Source organism: Apteryx mantelli, chromosome 17, assembly GCF_036417845.1.
Source record: "Apteryx mantelli isolate bAptMan1 chromosome 17, bAptMan1.hap1, whole genome shotgun sequence".
In the NCBI taxonomy this organism is placed as follows: domain Eukaryota; kingdom Metazoa; phylum Chordata; class Aves; order Apterygiformes; family Apterygidae; genus Apteryx; species Apteryx mantelli.
The window spans coordinates 4,515,566-4,534,155 of NC_089994.1; the positions used below are offsets into that span (position 1 = coordinate 4,515,566).

At 54.0% G+C, this 18,590-nt stretch overlaps 1 protein-coding gene across 1 annotated transcript in view; it reads left to right on the forward strand.

Annotated features, from left to right (window-relative positions):
* The window catches only part of KSR2 (kinase suppressor of ras 2), an 83,014-nt gene that overhangs the window by 42,051 nt on the left and 22,373 nt on the right, over positions 1-18,590 (forward strand). Inside the window, exons 10-15 of the mRNA XM_067306969.1 lie at positions 1,089-1,207; positions 5,228-5,396; positions 9,534-9,575; positions 9,991-10,057; positions 12,038-12,086; positions 13,104-13,471. Coding sequence (XP_067163070.1) covers positions 1,089-1,207; positions 5,228-5,396; positions 9,534-9,575; positions 9,991-10,057; positions 12,038-12,086; positions 13,104-13,471 — 814 coding nt within the window. The remainder of the gene's footprint in view (positions 1-1,088; positions 1,208-5,227; positions 5,397-9,533; positions 9,576-9,990; positions 10,058-12,037; positions 12,087-13,103; positions 13,472-18,590) is intronic.

Consider the following 18,590-nt stretch of genomic DNA (forward strand, 5'->3'; position numbering starts at 1 on the left):
GCTTCGGTTCCGTACATGGCACGGGGATGGTTTGGGGCCATTCCCTAGCTCCAAGAGCCAAGCCGAGCTGTGGGATCTCTTGCAGCCCATGCTTGGAGGCGCTTAGGGCGGCAGGGGCTGGAGCCGGTGGTTCCCGCTCCGAGCGCTTCCCGCACCAGCGGTTCCCACACTGGCAGTTCCCGCGCCGGCCTCGTGGGAGGATGCTCCGAGGCCCGTCGCGATGGATTACCGTGGGTTTTGCTCAGCAAGGGTGGCTGATGCCGGGCTGGCTGCGGGAAGGTGGCTGCGGAGCTCGGCTTTGCCCGGCTCTCCTGCTTCCCTGCTGGAAACGGTAATGGAGAGGCCGCGGTGCTCAGCTTGCCTGGCCCATAGGCTCCCGGGAAGAGCCGAAATGAGCCCCCGCTGCCTCCCATGGCTGTCCGGGAGCTACGGGCATTTCCGGCAGTGCCGGAGCACGCCGCGGTGGCTACAGCAAAGCGCAGTAGCCCCAAAACGAGCTCTGAAACGCCTCGTCCCGCTGTCAGCGCGGGGCCGAGCGCAAAGGAACGTCACCGAAAATTTGCAAAGAAAAAAAAAAACTTGCAAAGAAATTCCCGCCTGGCTGCGACGCAGCTCCGTGTCTGGCACCCTTCCCGCCGTCAGTGCCGGGAGCCGGCGTGAGGAAGAGGAGCGCGGCTCGCCCCGGACGCGGGCGCTGGGGTGTGCAGCCACGCACTCGCGGCCGCTAGCGCTCGCTCCTTTCCCGGCCGGCAGCCGCTTCGGCAGAGGGGCCGTTCATCCCGGCGCGCATCCCGCCGGAGCCGTGGGGCCTTTGGCAGGATGTAGGGCAGCATGGGAGGAACTGTGAGCGCCATTGAGCTCCAGCCGGCGTTTTGCATGCCCAGAGCCCGCGGCCACGGAGCAAAGCCCTTGCGGAGGTGACTCGGGGGATCGGTTGGAAAACACTTAGCGATGCAAAAGCGGCTTCCGAGCGCAGGGCTCGCGGGAGGAGTCACCTGCGCTCCGACCCTGAGCGCCCTCCTAAAGCTTCGCTCTCTCTCTTTCTCTCCCCTCTCGATCCCTTTCCCCCCTCTCCCGTCTTAACGCAGCAAGGTTAGTCCGGACCGAATCGGTGCCCTGCGACATCAACAACCCCTTGCGGAAGCCGCCCAGGTATTCGGACCTGCACGTGAGCCAGACGCTTCCCAAAACCAACAAAATCAACAAGGTGAGAGGCGCAGCGCCCTGTCCCGCGGGCCGCGTGGGGCCCTCCGGGGTGGCGCGCGGGAACATGTGGGAATGTGCTCCCGCGGAGACCGGGGTGAGGAGCGAGGCCGACGCGGCTGCTGCCTTCCTGGGACGCCTCATCCCGCGCCAAGGGAAAGCGCTCGAGGAGCAGACGCGGGCACCGCGTCGAGCGACCATGGCCCTTAACTCCGTGCCAGCAGGGAGGCGGAGTGCCGAACCGGATAAGAAGCGGTGCCTCCGAGCTTTTTGGAGCTTTCCGGAGGGTAGGATGCTCTTCAGCGTAGCAGCAAACTCGTTGCGCGCGATAACCCGCGTTAAAAGCCAGCAGCTCAGCGGCTTTTCTCGGTTCTTCGGCCCCCGGTCGCCCACCTGCACCCCCGGCACCCAAAGGCAGGGTGCAAGCCCAGCCCTGGCACTGCTGGCGCGAGCTCGCTGCGGGGCCGCGGGCAAGTCTCCAGCCTCGGCCGTGGGGCCTGCAGCCCTTCAGCAGGGACGATGCAAAACGCCCTTTTTGCGGCAGGGTTGTAAATCCAGCTCCGGTTGGCCGGAGAGCAGAACAGAAGGGCTAGCGCTGCTGCTGCTGCTGCTCTTTATTAGCCTCTTTTTTTAAAAAAAAAAACCCATAATAGCAAGCGAACGTTGACTTTCCGCAGCAGGGAGACGCTGTTCGGGAAAGCTGGAGCGGTTTCGGCCGAGGCGCTGCCGGGTCTCGCCCGCCTTCCCCGCGGATGCGCTGGGGGCGCGGGAAATCCGGGCGCGGAGCCTGAGCGAGGCCGGCTGACGTCTGGGGCCGTTTTGCTCTTTTTGCACGTGAAAGGGGGCCAAAAAGGTGGCCTTTCCGCCTGCCGCTCGGCTCCGGGTGCTTCAGCCCCGGCGCAGCCCCGTTTGCCTCGGTTTTGCGAGCTGCCGGTCGCAGCCGGGGGTCGGGAGAAGCCGCTGGGAGCTTGGCAGCGGGGATGGTCTTTGCACGAAGCTTTCCCGGGGCAGGTCCGTCCCCAGAGCGCGACACCCGTTTGCTTTCTCAGCTGGAGGACAGCTTTAAAAGCAACGTAAAGAAATTTAAGGCTGGATATCCAGCTTTAAAGGAAATTGGATCAAGCTGAAACTATCCGAAACGATCTGAAACTATCTGAAACTATCTGAAAGTTTCAAGATGAAACTATCTGAAATCCAGCTGTGTGCCGGTATGCAGCACGCTCCAGTGATCCTAATATTTTACGCTCCAGCAGCCCTTGGCTTGCCACCCCCCGGTGTGAGGGCTGCCGTGCGCGGGCAGGCGGCGTTTTTCAACGGGGTTTTGCATCCGCCAGCGTTGTTTCCTTCACCGGCTTCGAAATAACGCAGGATCAGAGCTTTCGCACTAGCCTCTGCCCCATCAGTCCTGCTCCGTTCGCGTTGCTGAGCCTCCGGAGGTGACAAATCTAACCTGGATTTCTTGGGTTTTTTTGTGCTCTGTGCTACCACTTGGGATTTCAGTTAAAAAAAATTAAAAAAAAGTTGCCAAGCAAACACGGAGCAGCGCAGAATTTGATCGTGTCGCTGGCAGAGCCGCTCGAGGCAGCCCCGGCAGTGCACCTGGCGAGCTCGCTCTTCTGCGCTGCGTTAATAGTAATTACAGCCTGCAGATTTATTCCAGGGTGAAATTTTATAGCATCGCTTTCCTCAGAGAGTATTTCCAATAGGCCATGCACGGATGCTCTGGGGTAGCGGGGAAAGAAGTTTGCAGGCTGGAAGCCCCTGAAGTGAAATGCTTGGTGCCAGAGGAGATGGGGGGACTTGGGGAACAGGTCATCAAACCTGCAGGTTCCCGAAGGACATCAGCCTTGTTCCCCCTTCTGCCACCGCCCTGCTGGATGGCTTTTGACAGTCACTTTGTCTTCCTCAACCTTTCCCAAACCATAGTGTAATCATGCTAATTATATATATGCATATATATGTACATATATAAAATAGCTATACGAATATATATATATAATTACACTTTGAAAGCTGCAGGGGAAACTCATGTATGCACCAGTACCTATAGATGTATGTGCTAATATGTGTATCTATATGTGTGTGTATATATACACATATTTATGCATATGCAAATCCAAAGAGCTGTATACAATTGGATATAGGATTGTAGGATGCAACAGGCTGTTTCTCAGGAGGATCGATAATAGCAGCTGTATTGGCAACAACTTAGAAATAGTCGTCTTGCTTCTGCCCAGGCTTTGACCGGAGCACTCCCATCCTGGCTAATGTTTCCTGTATAAATGTGCTTTATGAAACAGGGGCTCCTGGAGATATTCAAAAGCCGCCTGGACGTGATCCTGTGCAACGTGTTTTAGGTGACCCTGCTTGAGCAGGGGGGTTGGACTAGATGATCTCCAGAGGTCCCTTCCAACCTCAACCATTCTGTATTCTGCGATTCCTTCTTACTTTGCTCTTTCTAAAAGCATTTCTTTGGACATATCCTGTATCCAGTGCTCTATAAATAACATTGAACTTTTACTCCTAGTGGCCTCCGATGTTGGTTTAAAAAATAATTTACCTGGCCAACATTGTTGTGCATGTCAGGATGGAGTATGCAAAATGTACGCTTTTCCCAAAAAGCCCAGCTCATTTAAAAACTAATTTTGTCCAACTTGACTACCCACTGAGGGATGAGCATGCAGATTTTCTAGCTTTCTTGGGCTCTCGCGGTGGGAGCGCCTCTCTTTGGAGAGTCGAGTGCTCAGCGCTTCCCAAAACCAGACCCTGTGATGTCTCCGAGTTGGGCAGCAAGACCGTGAGCGAGGTGCAAAATTTTGGCCTCAATTTTCCTTTCAGGGTCTAATATAATACCATCGATGGTGCACAATCCCCTTTTGCGAGCTGTTCCTACCCGTACATACTCGTGTCCCTCCTTCACATCGTGTTTCTGTGAGGTGGGACAGGGAGAGACCTGGTTCCCTCAGTCAGCATCAGGTAGCTGCCAAGCCCACCGCAGCTGTGAGGTTAGACAAATACTGTGCTTTTTTTGCTGCTGATGGTTTACCAGAATCTTTTGACTGAAGCCATATAGGCTGTCCTCCTCCACGTTTTGCTCTTCCCCTGCGTTGCTCTCAGGTGGTCCTTCCTAACCCATTGCAGTGATCCCTAGAGAGCAGGCTCCGGGCAGGTTGTCCTGGTACCAAGAGAAAGGGACGGGCATGGATGCTCTTCTCTAGAAACCTGCCCTGACTATTCATTTACCCTAGAGCTGTCTCCCTTGCCTCAGTTAGGAAAGATTAACAGAGAGCGAGATCAGCCAGCCAGAGGAGGGCACAAAGAGATGTCTCAGGATGCTTGCGCAATGCTCCGAGGACATTGGCGGTCCTTTCAGATCTTCCTGAATTGAGCCCCCAGCCCTCCTCCAAGCAAGGTGCTGGGTTTCTGGCTTGAGTTGAGGTCAACAGAAGCTGCCAGGGCCCTGGTGTCCCTAAGGACCGAGCCCCAGGGATGCGGGTCCCTCTTGCCAGTCTCTGCGGTTGTGACTTGGCGACATAAGCAGGCTTTGGGAAGCCCTCAGCTGTGGGTGTGCAGCACGGAGGGGCTTACAAAGAAGGTGTGAAAGGGCCTTCTGGTGTGAAAGGGCCTTGGTGCAAACTGATGAACACAAATGGCCTTGGGAAATGCTGGTGCTGGGCTCTGATCATTGTCTGTGAAGTGTGAAACGTCAGCTCTTAGCGGGACATGGCCAGCCAAGGTATCATGGGTGGTGTGCTAAGAGGGGCTCAGAGCAATGGAGACAACCCTGGCTTGTTCTCCTCATTGCAGTCTTTTGGCAGGGACTTCTCCTGTACCTGCTGTGCACCTCCATCCTACTCCAGGCAGTGACCCAAGTCATGGGAGGTGCAGCTCCCAACTTGGACAGAGGTGTAGCTCTTGCATGAGAGTTGCTTGCCATCCTGGGAGCCCTGGAGAATCTAGTGGTGGGACAAGCTGGCCGGTGCCACTCTCACCAGTTCTCTTCTTTGTCTCCATCTTCCTGCAGGACCACATCCCGGTGCCCTACCAGCCGGATTCCAGCAGCAACCCCTCCTCCACGACCTCTTCCACACCTTCCTCGCCTGCCCCGCCGCTGCCACCCAGTGCGACTCCGCCATCCCCCCTCCACCCCTCGCCACAGTGCACGCGGCAGCAGAAGCAGTTCAACTTGCCAGGTACCGTGCGCGCTGGGCTCCTCCGCCTACACGTCTGGCCCTGATGAGAGGTGTGCCACGTGAGCTGCGTTGGGGAGGGAGGCCTGGGCTTGTGCCCCCCCCGGGTGTCCTCAGTGTGAGGATCCGCTAGATTTGCTTGCCTGCCTGTACTTTTGCTAGGATGGGGAAAACTGGAGAGAAAAAAGAGCAGTAAAACCAAGCTTAGGACCATAGCATAACTGGGGTTGGAACGGACCTCCAGGAGTCTCTGGTTCAGCCTTCTGCTCAGAGCAGGGTCAGCTATCAGGCCAGAGCAGCTTGCTCAGGGCTTTACGCAGGCTGGGCTTGAAAGCCTCCAAGGTCGAAGCCTGCACAAACTCTGTGGGCAACCCGTCCTACTTGCGGCCACCAAAGAGTTTCCAGGCATGACTTGTGCATGACATGTGCCCTGGTGTATTTGTTGCCTCAATGGCAAATAGGAAGCAAGTTCTTACCACTCTTCAATGGTAACCTGAGATGCCTTCACTGCATCTTTGGGGTAATGTACCTCCAACAAGCTTGTTTGCAGGGCAGGGCCACAGTGCACATGGAGCGACAGATAGGAGAAGCTGATACTGGAGAGTTTCTGATCTAGCTTGTCCCACTGAATCTTCTCTGTGTACCTATGTCCCAAGGTCTGGGGAGACCCATGTGCCAAAGGAGAGGCTTCCAGATCTCAGCCTTTTCAGGGAAAATGGAAGAGGTCATCTGTTTGCAGTCTGCTGGTCCCTGCTGAAGTGAGGACTCTGGTGCTAGAGGATGGCGAGGGCCAGTGGCTGGAAGCTGCAGCCAGATGACTTCAGGCTAAGAGGCAGCAGAAGTATTTCACAGACGTTCATTAATCACAGGAACATGTTGTCTGGGGAGGCGGCGTGTTCTTTATGCCTTGCGGTCTTGCTGTCAGCATGGTGGTGCCTTTGTGAAAGGAGGCACCTGTAAATCGCTCCTAAATAAGGGGCTGAGAGCAGGGTTAGCCAGGTGGCAGCAGATATGTAAGAGTTATATTGCATGGCCAAAAGAGCCCCTTCTGGCATACGAATCTATCGACTGCCTGCCCCAGTGCTGCTGCCATTTGAGGATGTCCGTGGGGTGGTGTTGCTGCTCCAGAAAAGGTCTCTTGCCTGGAGGTGATGGCTCAGCTTGGCTCCTGGAAGCACTGAGGGGTTTCAGAGGGGCTTCAGGCTTCCTCAGTGATTGCCTTCTCCATCTGAACACATCAACTTTCCTCCAGAAAGGGACTGGAGATAGAAGGAAGAGGGGAAGTTGTGGCCCTGGCCTGTGTCTGAGATGCTGAAACATCCCACAGTGAGATCTCTCCAGGTTGGAGTGAAGAAGCTGAGATTTGGGGTGCTCGCTTCTCCAGGGTATGCCTCCAACAGCGGAGGGTGGCAGTTCCCTTCGGCTGCACCCCTGGCCGGACTCATGTTCCCACTTGCGTGTCTCGTGCCCGGAGGCTGGTGGCCTGTGACTCCGAGGATCAGCACTGCGGCGCTGGCCAGACCCAGTGACCCCCAGCGTGGCCATGGCCTCTGAGCCTCGGTGCTGCCCGTCTCCGATGGGATGGCAGCTGTGAGGTCGGGATCCCTCTGCTTTCTTTTCCAGCTACCAAACCTGGGATTAATGCACTACCAGGTCTCGGGATGGAGGAGGGCGGGATTGCTTCTCCGAGGGAGCCGGTCAGTGCCTTCGTGCTCTGTTAATTCTGCAGTACTCCTCTTGATTCCTCCCTTCCATCTTGACAAGCCTTTAGATAGGGAGGAGGAGGAGGGAGGCCGAAGAGGGGGGGGATTTGACTGGCGGGATCCGTTGCCATGGTAACAAACATTTCCCAAAGCTGGGAAAAAACAGCACAGCTCCTCAGGTCTCCAGGCTCGTTCCTGGCATCTCAAGCAGTCTATGGCCTTGCAGAAAATTCCTGCTCACTGGAGCGTGCTGGGGATTCAGGCAGGATGATGGAGGGGGGAGAGGAAGATGTCGGAAGTGCCGCAAGGAGGCATTCGGTACCCCAACGGGCAACGAAGGCTGTCCGCTGAGAAGTAACCATGCAGCACCAGCAAGGAGCTTGCCTGCTCTGCAACAGATAAACTTGAGCTGCACAGCCTGCAGATCCCACTGGGATTTTCCCCTTGCGTGATGTGAAATGGTAGTTTGGCATTTTTAGAAAGCCTTTGCGTACGTGTAACACTTAACTAGCAAATCTCCTGGCCCCTGGCCCGGGCAGCGTGCCTCCCTCCTCACCCTGGCCAGCCGGGGCAGTTGAGGCAGCAGAGCTGCTCCTGCTCCCGGGGTTGGTCCAGCAGAGCAGGATCTCCCGAGCCACAGTCCACAAACCACTAGTGGGCTCCAAGACCTCAGAGTAGAACCTGCAAATTGCAAAAAGAAAAGCACAAAATGTGTTTCCACGCCTGTATGAAAACATTGGTATGGGTCAAACCAGAGTCAGCCTAGTGTTGAGTCCAGTCTCTGATGGTAGATAGCGGATGTCTGAGGAGCTCTGCAAGGACATGGAGAGCTGTTTCCCTGGAATATGTGCACTCAAGCAAGCAAATGAAATGTGGAAAATAAATGTAACAAAGAAACATTTGGAGTTTAGCCTAATATTCTTCTGCTGGACATGAAACCTGTGGTGGGAGCCAGTTTGATGCAGAGCAGGACTTGGTCAGCTTTGATCTTCATACGCAGGAGAGCCTCGGTATTTCAGAGCAGCCTCGTCAAGACGGTCATCTTGGGGATTAGGATTTGAGCTTGGAAACTGATACAGTGACTTTTTCCCCTGGAATTACTTTTGAATCTCCTTTGATCTCAGCTCAGAGAAGCACAGATCCTGCTGTAAAGCTGATGGACAGTCTTCTGGGCTCTTGAAGCTTGAGAGGGGATAGTGCCTTCTCCGCTAGCGCTGATCTGCAGAGCTGCGCTGGCTGCAGTGGCTCCGGGCTGATCATGCCCACTACCTGCCTGCCTGTGCAGGGCGAATCAGCCCTTGGGGTGCAGGTTTGAGAGCTGCTAACACCTAGTGTCCTCCATCTCCTGGAAAGAGCCGTTGAGGTCCAGCAAGGCCCCAGCGCTTCTGCTCCGCTCTGGTGGTGGCTGCCTTTGGGGACCCTCCTGGCTCGGACGGATGCGATCCAACACTGCAGATGTGCTGTGTCCCTCCGCTTGGGAAAGGGACACATGTCTGTCAGTCCGACGGTGTGGATGGTGATGCTTGGGAGCAGACACAGAGAGACGCAGAGGAGCCCTGCAGCTCAGGGCGTTATTTAGGGGAGCTGGGTGCTGTGCTGGGTATCTGCCTGGGGTCTCTGCTGCCCCCAGCGTGGGCTTGCTACAGACTGAACTGCAGCGTGCACCGTCTGCAAGCGCATCATGTAGCATCTTTCCAACGCCGCAGACGCAAGTTGTGATTCTCTAGGGGCTCTCAGGAGCTGAAGCCCCACGGGCTTTCGATAAGCATCGAGTGGCCAAACCGCTCGGGCAGCTTTGCAGAGCACATCAGCACTCTCCAAGTGTTAATTACGGGTATAAAGTAGTAGCTGAGGCTGGCAAAAAGAGGAGGTAAGTTTTAATAGGCGGCAAGCGTTCTCCGCAGCAATCTCCAGCACTTAGAGCAGCAGCTGGCCGGGCAGCTCACCGGTGCGGAGTGGCTCTCGTCGCTCGAGTGCTGCTAGCAGGCTCGGCATCCATATAGGCACAAACCACTTGCTCCCGACCCTGAAGAGCTTACAACGAAAAGAACAGCGTAAGGAGGATACATTGGAAACACAGGAGGGAAAATAAACCTCTGCACGCATTGAATATGTTTGGAGAGTCCGTGAGTGCCTGCGTGAGGGACTGCGTTGCGCTGCTGGCTCCTTCCGTTATGATACGTCCTAATTATTGGAGGGTCGAGAGTCTTATTTTTTTGGCTGGCCACCAAATGTGCGTGGCTTTTGGTGGAATAATAAAGGCATTTTTTGAGAGATTCAGGTGAGGAGAGGCTGGGCCTGGGGGATGCTGGCAGGAGGGACAGGACTCTGGTTGTGCACTTCGTGGTGCTGGGCTCGGTGTCCCTTGGGTTAGATTCTCTCCAGCGCTGGGCTCTGAGACTCATTTTTTTTACCCCTCCCCCTTTCTGTTTTCCAGCTTCCCATTACTACAAGTACAAGCAGCAGTTCATTTTCCCTGGTAAGTCTCTCTGAAAGGCTCATCAGGTTGGTAATGCAGTGTGCTGAGATGCCCCACGGAGAGCTGTCACTGCCCAGCCAGGGCATCGTACAAGCTCTTTTAACCCCTAGATTTGTGCAAGGAAGGGGTGCGTTATGGGGGGCTTGTCCCCCAAAATGACGCAGCATGGCCACTGGAAACACCGTATTGCTCCAGGACTGTGTCCTGCTGACACGCTGCAGAGCAAGGCTGGGTAGCCTTAAGCTATACCCAAGCATAACTGAGTTTTAGCCGGGAGTGAGCCCAGGTTTTCAGCCCGGCTGGAAACGTGGGTTGCGTTTCCCTGGATGCCCTTGGCCAACTTGCTGGCCACAGACCTGAAAAGGCTCCTTGCAGCATGTCCTGGCCTGCTCTCACTGAGCTCTCTGGTTTTCAGATGTGGTGCCTGAGACGCCAACCCGAGCCCCGCAGGTGGTCCTCCATCCGGTCAACTCGAACCCAATGTAAGTGGTCCCCCTCCTCTCACTTCGCTCTGTTGGCCCCCCGTGCTAGAGCTTTGATGGGAGCCTGAGCTCGTTGGGGAAGTGTTAACGAAGGCATTGTGCCAGCCAAAGCCCAAGCGATTAATCTTTTACTGGAAGCAGAACAACAGGGGCTTTGAGTGGGATACGTCAGATAATCTCAGTAAAGTTAGTTCTCCCAGCCCTACCTGTAGCATTTTCAAGTTATAAACTTTGCCCTTGGAGTTGAAGTTAACTTGGAAATCCAGTATATAATTGGCACGTAGGAATAGCTCTCCCAGCAGTTTGAGTCAGAGCTTCTCTGTTTAATCCAGCGCTTGCTAAGGTCCTCCATGACCACTGTCATCCGTGTCATTCTGGCAGCATCCAGCAGCAATGTTGCATTTCAGGGGTGGTTGCTGTTCCTTTTTATAAATGCCACTTTTGAAGGATTATATAAGCTGGAAATTTAACAGATAGGATCTTGGGCCAGACAGAGACATAGTTTCTATCCAGATCGCCCACACGCCTCTCACTGAATTGGCAACCTGTCAGGGGGGTCTGAAGAATCTCATCTCTGTCTAGGAGAGGCGGCCGGAGGGATGGAGACAGAGCAGCTCTGCCCATTGGGTGCTGGCAGCGTGGAAATTAATGGCAAAGTGATTAAGTTAAAGCCTCTTTCTTTTTCTTTTCTTTTTTTTTCTGAGCCAAAGAAGGGATCAAAATGCACATAGGAACCAAACGCAGTTGTAAGGAGAGATTTTTTACACTGCACTTCTCGTGGGTCTCCTCTGGCATAGGCAGCCCTGCCCGTGAGATGAGATTTGGGTTCACTTTGCCAGGTCCTAATGTCTAAAGCACAGTGTCAGAACTAGGGCTGGAAGAGTTTCTGTGGGGAAAATAAGGTCTGAATATGCAAAATATGTGATTCTCAGCAGCTTACCCTGCTGAAAGTAACCCTCTGAAATCACTGACGTTCCTCCAGACGTGGCTGGACTGAAAAGCAGGTTCTGCTTTATATCCTGAGATGCTCTGGAGACAGGTATTAGCGTCTGTGTTAAAGATCAGCCGAAAGAGCCTGCTTTTCCTACAAACTGCCTGTGCGTCAGGGGGGCTGGTGGCACAGGAGGGTTTGCAAAAAGAAATCGTTTTGCAGCTCATAGCACTTGAGTGGGAATTCAATGGAACAAGAAATACAGGACCACGGCGTCCGCATGGCTTTGAGAGTGCTGGCTGTGCGAGAAGAGCACTGGCTCTCCCGTAATCCTCACCGGCAGCTCCCGCGGGGAGGCTGCTCTGTTTATAACTCTGAACCTCCCGAGCTGCTCCCGCTGATCATCCCCCCGAATCCCTCCGCTGCCTCCGTTCCCTGTTAGCTGCCGCATACAAGTGCCTCGAGACCTGGTCGTAACCCAGTGCTGGCAGGCGCTGTAGAAGCAGAGAGCAAAAAGAGGAGCTTTTTGACCCAAGGAGCTGGCAAGCTAGATCGCTCCTGCTGCTGGGGCACATTCTGGTGCTCTTACCGTGCAGATGGTCTTTATAATCTCCACTTTTTGAAAATTATTGCAAAACGTGTTTTCTTCTGTTCTGGCAACTAGTCGAACTTGCGTGTCGCTTTGGCTGCCGTTCCTTGAGAAGGTAAATCTGGTCTTGGAAACCAGTCGAAAGTACCATGAGCACGTGCCCTGGCATTGCTTGGGTGCTTCGTCCCAGAGCCGCGAGGGTGTAAATCCATCCCTGCAGGCGTTATGCCCAGGCATAAATCTGTCCCTGCAGATGTTCCCTCTGGGCCTCGCTCCCAAATTAGCGTGCCCCCAAACCGCCTCGCAAGCCTGCCATTTCCAGTTGCTGTTGCCTTTTGTCTTGACGGAGACTGATGTCGAGGGAAGCAGGACTTGACACCCGCGTCACGGTGCCACTCCGCGCTCCATCACGCGCTCCCCGGGCAGCTCTGTTTTCACACTGTGGTAATTTTTTTAACAGCCTGGAAGGAAATCCATTACTTCAAATTGAAGTGGAGCCAACGTCGGAGGTAAGATGCTGCCAGCAACAGCGCAGGCTCTTTATTTCGTTTCTAGAACGAAAGAAAAACTTGGGAAAGCAAAGTTTGTTGGTTGATGCTGTGGCATTTTGCCACCTTTGTGATCTATACATTGGCGCAGATACAATTACGCCGAGCCGACGGGCTCAGTATGGTGCTCAATGGGCCTTTATATTATATACATCGCAGGGCACATTTCGCAGAAACAGGCATAAAACTTGCATCTGCGCAGCAAAGTCACTGGTAATTGAATTAATGGCCAGACCTGATCCTGCTTGTGCAGGCTATAATGAAGTTTTTATTTGCCAAAGCAACTAAGAGCGGTCAGGGAGAGGCCATCTGCATGAGCTGCATTTATCCACTCATCTGAGACTCTTGATAACGTGTTAGTGGGGATGGAGAAGCCTTTCCTTGGAGGGGATTTGCAGCCCTCGGGTGAGTCCTGTGCTTGTGTGACACCCACACGTCCAGGTTGCCCCACCACCGAAACAGGCAGTGGTGGCAAAGTCCCTCATGGCCTTCATGCCTGTCCTCGTGTTTATAGTCCAGTGAGATTTTATAAGATTCATTAAAAATGTGGTGTGGAGGAAGGCTTGGAAGGTCAGGACGGGGGACACAGCTTCTTATGTGTGCTGTAGATCTTGTAAGAAATACACAGCTCAGGAAAGGAAAATTCAGCCTTATCCCAAGTTCTCCAGGCTGCAGACCTCAAGCCACTGTGGTGGGAGCTGTTGGTATTAGCAGGGCACTGCTAGGAAGGGGTAGGATGAAATGCTGCTTTCAGATGAATTAATAATAATGCGCTGGTGCGTCACACTTACATTTAAGCCTGGATTTGCAAGCTCCCATGGCATCTCCCTGCAAAATCTAGATATGTTAGCTTCTGCCTTCCTGTAGCTTTGCCTAAAATATAGTTAGAACTAGGTGGTCACCTCCTCTCAGTTGCTTTTGGGAGATACCTACTTGCTTTCCTTTAGCAGGTGCTCAGCTCTGTTTGTCTCCCCACAGAATGAGGAGGGGAATGAGGAGGCTCAAGAGTCGGAGGACGACTTTGAAGAGATGAACCTCTCCCTCCTCTCGGCTCGCAACTTCCCCCGCAAGGCCAGCCAAACCAGCATCTTCCTCCAGGAGTGGGACATCCCCTTCGAACAGCTGGAGATCGGGGAGCTCATCGGCAAAGGGCGCTTTGGCCAGGTGTTTCACGGGCGCTGGCATGGCGAGGTGGCCATCCGCCTCATTGACATTGAGCGGGACAACGAGGACCAGCTGAAGGCCTTCAAGCGGGAGGTGATGGCTTACCGGCAGACCCGCCATGAGAATGTGGTGCTCTTCATGGGAGCCTGCATGAGCCCTCCCCACCTTGCCATCATCACCAGGTAAGTCCCAGCGTCTCCTCGCGCGCTGCCAAACTGTGAGCCGTGCCGGGTTCGGTGTGGGACTTGCAGGACCTGGTGTGAGTGCCTGCTTCGCTGGCTGCTGTGCGCTGCTGCTCCCTACAGCGCAAGGCTTTCTTCTGGCTGAGGTGGTGGAGGAAGGTTCTTCAACCCACTGAGTAGGTGGCAGTTGACTGGTATTTTGTTGGGATCAGAGATCGTTAGAGGCTCTACAGCTCTGCATGTCCCCTGGTGCATCTAGTTCTCTGTCCTTTCTACTGCAGAGCTAGGAACGGTGTTATTTTGAGCAATTTCCTTCTTCTCATTCCAAAGTGTGTTTCTGCAGTCTAATGTTACCTCTTGCCAAGGTGCTAGAAGGTATCGCTAGCCATGCCTTCCTTGCTGCCCTGACAAACAAATCTTCTCCATCGCCGGTGATTTATACTGTGAAGCTGGGAGCAATCCCTCTTGGAAAAGTGACTGAACTTGACAGTGAAACAATGATGCTTTTTTTTAACCAGGAAGGATGTAGCGCGGTGCTATCTCTGGGTTGGGATCAGCAGGTTCTGCCCGGGTCCCTGCATGGCAAAGGTACAACTGGTGGGGTTGCTGCCCAGTCCCCTGGTCTGGTGTGTGATGGATCCTGGAGCCCGCGTGAGCGGTGCTACAGCCCTGGGAATGTGTCTGATGATGTACGCCAGCGGGACACGTGACCGTTTGCTCCCGTGTAAGGCCACCGGACTGCCTACAGGTTTCACAAATAGCGTGGTGTTTAGCTGGTGCTGTGAAAATTGCTCGGGCATCTGAAGGTTTACATGTAAGTGTTACGTCAAATCGTCTGTGAAGTGGCAAGGAGGTCAGCTGGGGTAAGGAAAGCCAGGCGCTTGTATGGAGGGCTCCAAGGAACTAGCATCTGTTCCTCACAGGTATCCTAAGAGTTTGTCCATGGGTTACCCTCACTCCTGAGGAGGCAGGAGACCTCCTCGCAAAATGAGTTAGGTGCAGTCTCCTGGAGCATTGCCTCCCTTTCCTGAAGGCTTTGCCCCACGGAGTTCTCCGTTTTACCCCAAAAAGTCCTCTGCGGAGCTAATAACAGTGAGTTTGGGATGGGGCTGGGGGACCTGGGGCGGATGCTTGAATCTGAGCCTGGCCAGGCTGGCACGGGGAGGATGGAGCTGCTCGCTGGGCCAGGGCTGGTGGAGCTCGTGGGCCAGCAGGCAGCAGGGGTCCTCAGGAGACATTGCCAGAGGGAGCTTTTTGCAGCCAGGCAAGGAACAGGGCTGGGATTTTAACAGCTGGGGCTACTGAACCGGATCAAATGCCTTCAAACCCTGCCGTGGTCTCGGGTAATTACAATGAAGCTAACGAGTGCTCTGTACCTGCCTTCACCCACCGCGCTGCGCTGGCTCTCCTGGTGGGAAATGCAGCTCAGAACAAATAACTCCCCAGCGGCCCTTCTCAACTGGTGGAAAGCTTCGGGGCTAATCGTTGCACGGGTGGGCAATCGCAAAATTATTGCTGCCCTGCAGCTTAACGACAGCCTGGCTTTGTTCCTCTGGCTTAGCAGAAGGTGAGGCCGTAGCTGGCCACCTCTCCGTCACGTAGCATGGAGAAGGCATTTCCATGTGATCTGTTTTCATGTAAAATACTCTTTTTTTTTTTTTTTCTTTTTCTGAGTACTCACGTATTTCCCTCCCCTGCAGACTATCTGTGCACAGGTACAGGGCTCAGCGCTAGTGCTCTGCGGGGCTGCTTCGTGTCTCACCGCGGGTTAATTCTCTTTGAGAAGTTTCTGCAAGGTGAGGTCAAATTTCCAGCCTCCTCTTGGCAGGTTTTCAAAAAGACTAGTTACGGGCTGGAATGGAAAAGCTCCATAAAGCCATTAATGGTGAAATATTGCATCATCCTTTTGCACTCTTCTCTTCAAAAAAGCAACTCCCAACCCAGCTGGTCTCAGCTCCGAGGGACACCGGGCGGTGGGTTTGCTGGCTCGCTCGAGGTGCTCGGCTGCAGGAGCAGAGGGCTTCACCCCAAATATATCATTTCTCGTGCCGTCTTGTTGCTCTCTGCTCTGTTGGGTTTGTGCGCTGCTCTTCACTTGGGAATTGCATTTTTCGAAGACTTTGGAGATCCCAAACTGGGGCTGGGTCTCCCTGTCCGGGGCTGTGGCAGATCGTCAAGATCCTTTGCAGCCACATGCAGGGTCCAAGGGCCTTTGCGATGTTTTTGTGCTGTTTTGCTCCTCCGGAATAAGACCTGGCCAGGCTTAAAGTAGCTCTTTTAGACTATTTGAGGTCGTTGCCTTTGCTCAGTGGCGAGCGAGGGGATCAGGGGCGTCATTTCTTCTCGGAGGCTGCAAAAGTTTTCGGTGGGACTTGAAAAATTAATCTTTTCTTTTTAAACACACAATAGTCATCTGGGAAATTTGGCCCTGCCGTGAAGTAGAATTTTAGCTCTCTACCTATTAGCTCATTTCAGGCCAAAAGATGTTTATGTATTTTGAAAAATATGCCAACGCGCCCATTGATCAGTGCAGGCAGCATCAGAAGCCTCGTCAATGCGTTGCATTGGGTAGTATTGGTTTTTCAGCTTAGTGGTAAATGCAGCTTTTCCATCCTGCTCCTTAGAAACAAGTTCTGTGTAGAGAAACCTTTGCAGTGCGTATTTGCACAGCCTTTGAATCCTATTCAATATCAGGGCTTTGGGTAATATTTTTTTAGCTACAAAGCGCTTTCAATTCTAATGCTTCTTTATATAAAACCACTCAGGTGCCACTTTTTGACAGTTTGACAAAATAAATATGTGCACTGCAGTAGCTTGATGCATTAATATTAGGTCTGCAAAGCATAGTGATCTGCTTTAGTTTTTTTCCTTTCCCCAGCTGCACCCAGTCCTTTTAAGGTCAAAGTACAGCTTTATTGGATTGCCCTAAATATAACCTGTGCCCGCAACGTCTCCGAGTATTGCACGCTCTCAGCCTGCAACTGGGAACCAACCTTTACCTGTGTTCTTCGAAGGCTGAATCAACATCACTATAGGTTTTTAACCGCGATGGGAAATCGGTGCTCAGATTGCACGAGTACCGTTTGCATTAACCAGGACGGGAGGCAACAGCTTTGCCCCTGAAATCGGTGCCGGTTGTCTGGTGGGGCTAATTAAAGAGGAAAAATCCAACGTATCTGAATTTGCCAGCCCGCTCGTCCCTGCTGAGTGTTCGCGGCAGCTGGCGGGATGTCCCCGCGCTGGCTGTCACCTCCTGCCGTGCCACCGGCGTCCTCGCTCCCGCGCCCGGGCTCCGCTCTGCTTCCCCACCGCCGGGCGGGCAATAACCCTTCTCGCCCCGGGGACGCAGACGTGGCCACTCAAGGACGCAGCCAAGTTTCTCAGCTGGAAGAGAAACGTTTCTTGGAGCTGTGGAAGAAAGCTCGGTTTTCCTGCCAGCACGTTCCAAGCAGCTGCCTTTCCCTGGAAGGGGCTTCGCCGCGCAGCGCGGCCCCGTGGCGCCCGGAGGGGGTTATTTTTAGACGGTTTTATTTTTACTTTCTCATGCCTCTACATTTTCCTTCCTGCCCGCTTGCGATATTCAAGGCTCATTAGCAGCAAGAAACCTCCTCTCCCCCTCCGAACCCCCCCAGCCCGTGGGCCGCTTCCGTTCCGAATTGGAAAAGCTCGGGAAGCCGCAAGTGTGGCTGTGCCGTCCCCGCGTCCTCAAAGCCGCTTGCCGAAGAGGTGTCGGATTTGACGAACCCTCCGATTTTCTGCCCGCTGCCGATTGTCCCGGGCCGACGTTTCTCGAGGTGCCTCTTGATGCCACCCCTTGAGATGGGTCACGAAGGAAGGGGAGACGCGTGGCGTCTTTTTGGAAATCGGGGGGCGGCTGGATTTGAGGCCGCGCGGTGGCAGCTCTGAGAGCGCTTCCATCAGAGCTGCTAATAGGCTTGCTCTTGGGTAATGAGCGGTGGGGACAGTTAACATTCATCTTAATTAGTCTTGAGCCGGCTTGAAGGCGAGCCTCGGTGCTTTGAGTGCTGCATAATGGATAGCACGAACCCGCTGGAGAGAAACAGCAGTAAAGCCCTCAGCCCGGTGGAAAAGAAAGGATTTAACCCCCCTTCCGTTTTTGCCGTTTGCAAAAAACATTGTTTTTTGCCACCGTCGGATGAGGCAAAGCCTTGGTGGCATCTCAAGGGGGACGGAGGAGCTGGGATGGGGGGACAGACCCCCCGCGCCACCGGTGCCTGCTGACACGTCCCAGGTCAGCCCCCAGGTGCTCCTCCGGGCCGGCACGGGCCGCCCGCTCCCGGCCTCCGTCGGCAGGAGCACGGGGAGGGATGATTAATGTCCCGGCCGCGCGGGGAGGGCCTTGAAAGGGCAAAGTGACACGGTTTCACGATGCCCTTAAGGCGGCTCGAGCCATTCACGAGGGGCAGGGGATCGCGGGAGCTGCAGGGCTTTAGGATGCTGCGTGTTCCTCCATGGAAAAGAAGGGATTTTCCTCCTTACTGATCCTTTTGAAGGCTCCTAGATCTCAGCAAGCACTGAATGAAAGTATGGGAGGGAATCGAAACATTTGGTGCACGGAAGCTTTCTGGGGGCCCTGGGGACTCTTGTTAGGTGCAAAAGTTATTTTGAAGAGGGAACAAGCTTAGCAGATCTTGAATGCAGAGAAGCTAAGATTTGAGCCGGAGTTTGCCCATGCTTTGAGCTCCTGCTGACTTGCATGGGAGATACGGATGCAGCATTTCTGAGCGGGAGATCCCTTTTTTTAATAGTTAAAAGCTAAAATGTGGCTTTAGGAGCCCAAGCAAAGCCCCTGGGGTTTGCACCCGAGGGCCTTAGACCGATTCGTGGCCCCTTTCTGGTAGCAATTTCATGCCAGCGCGACGCCAGATTTACGGGGTGTAGCGAGGAGCAAAATTGATAGCTCCCAGCGATTCTCTCAAGGGCTGCACCGCCAACGGAGCTGGAGGAGCACGCTCTGATTTATATCCCTGGCATAATACGTCGGGAAGACCAAGGAGAACTCTGAAGAACATTAGAAATTAAGCTTGAAAATGCCAGAACGCTGTATGAGGAATTAATTTGTCGAAGGTGCCTTTCAGCAGAGGAACCCGGAGCAGCC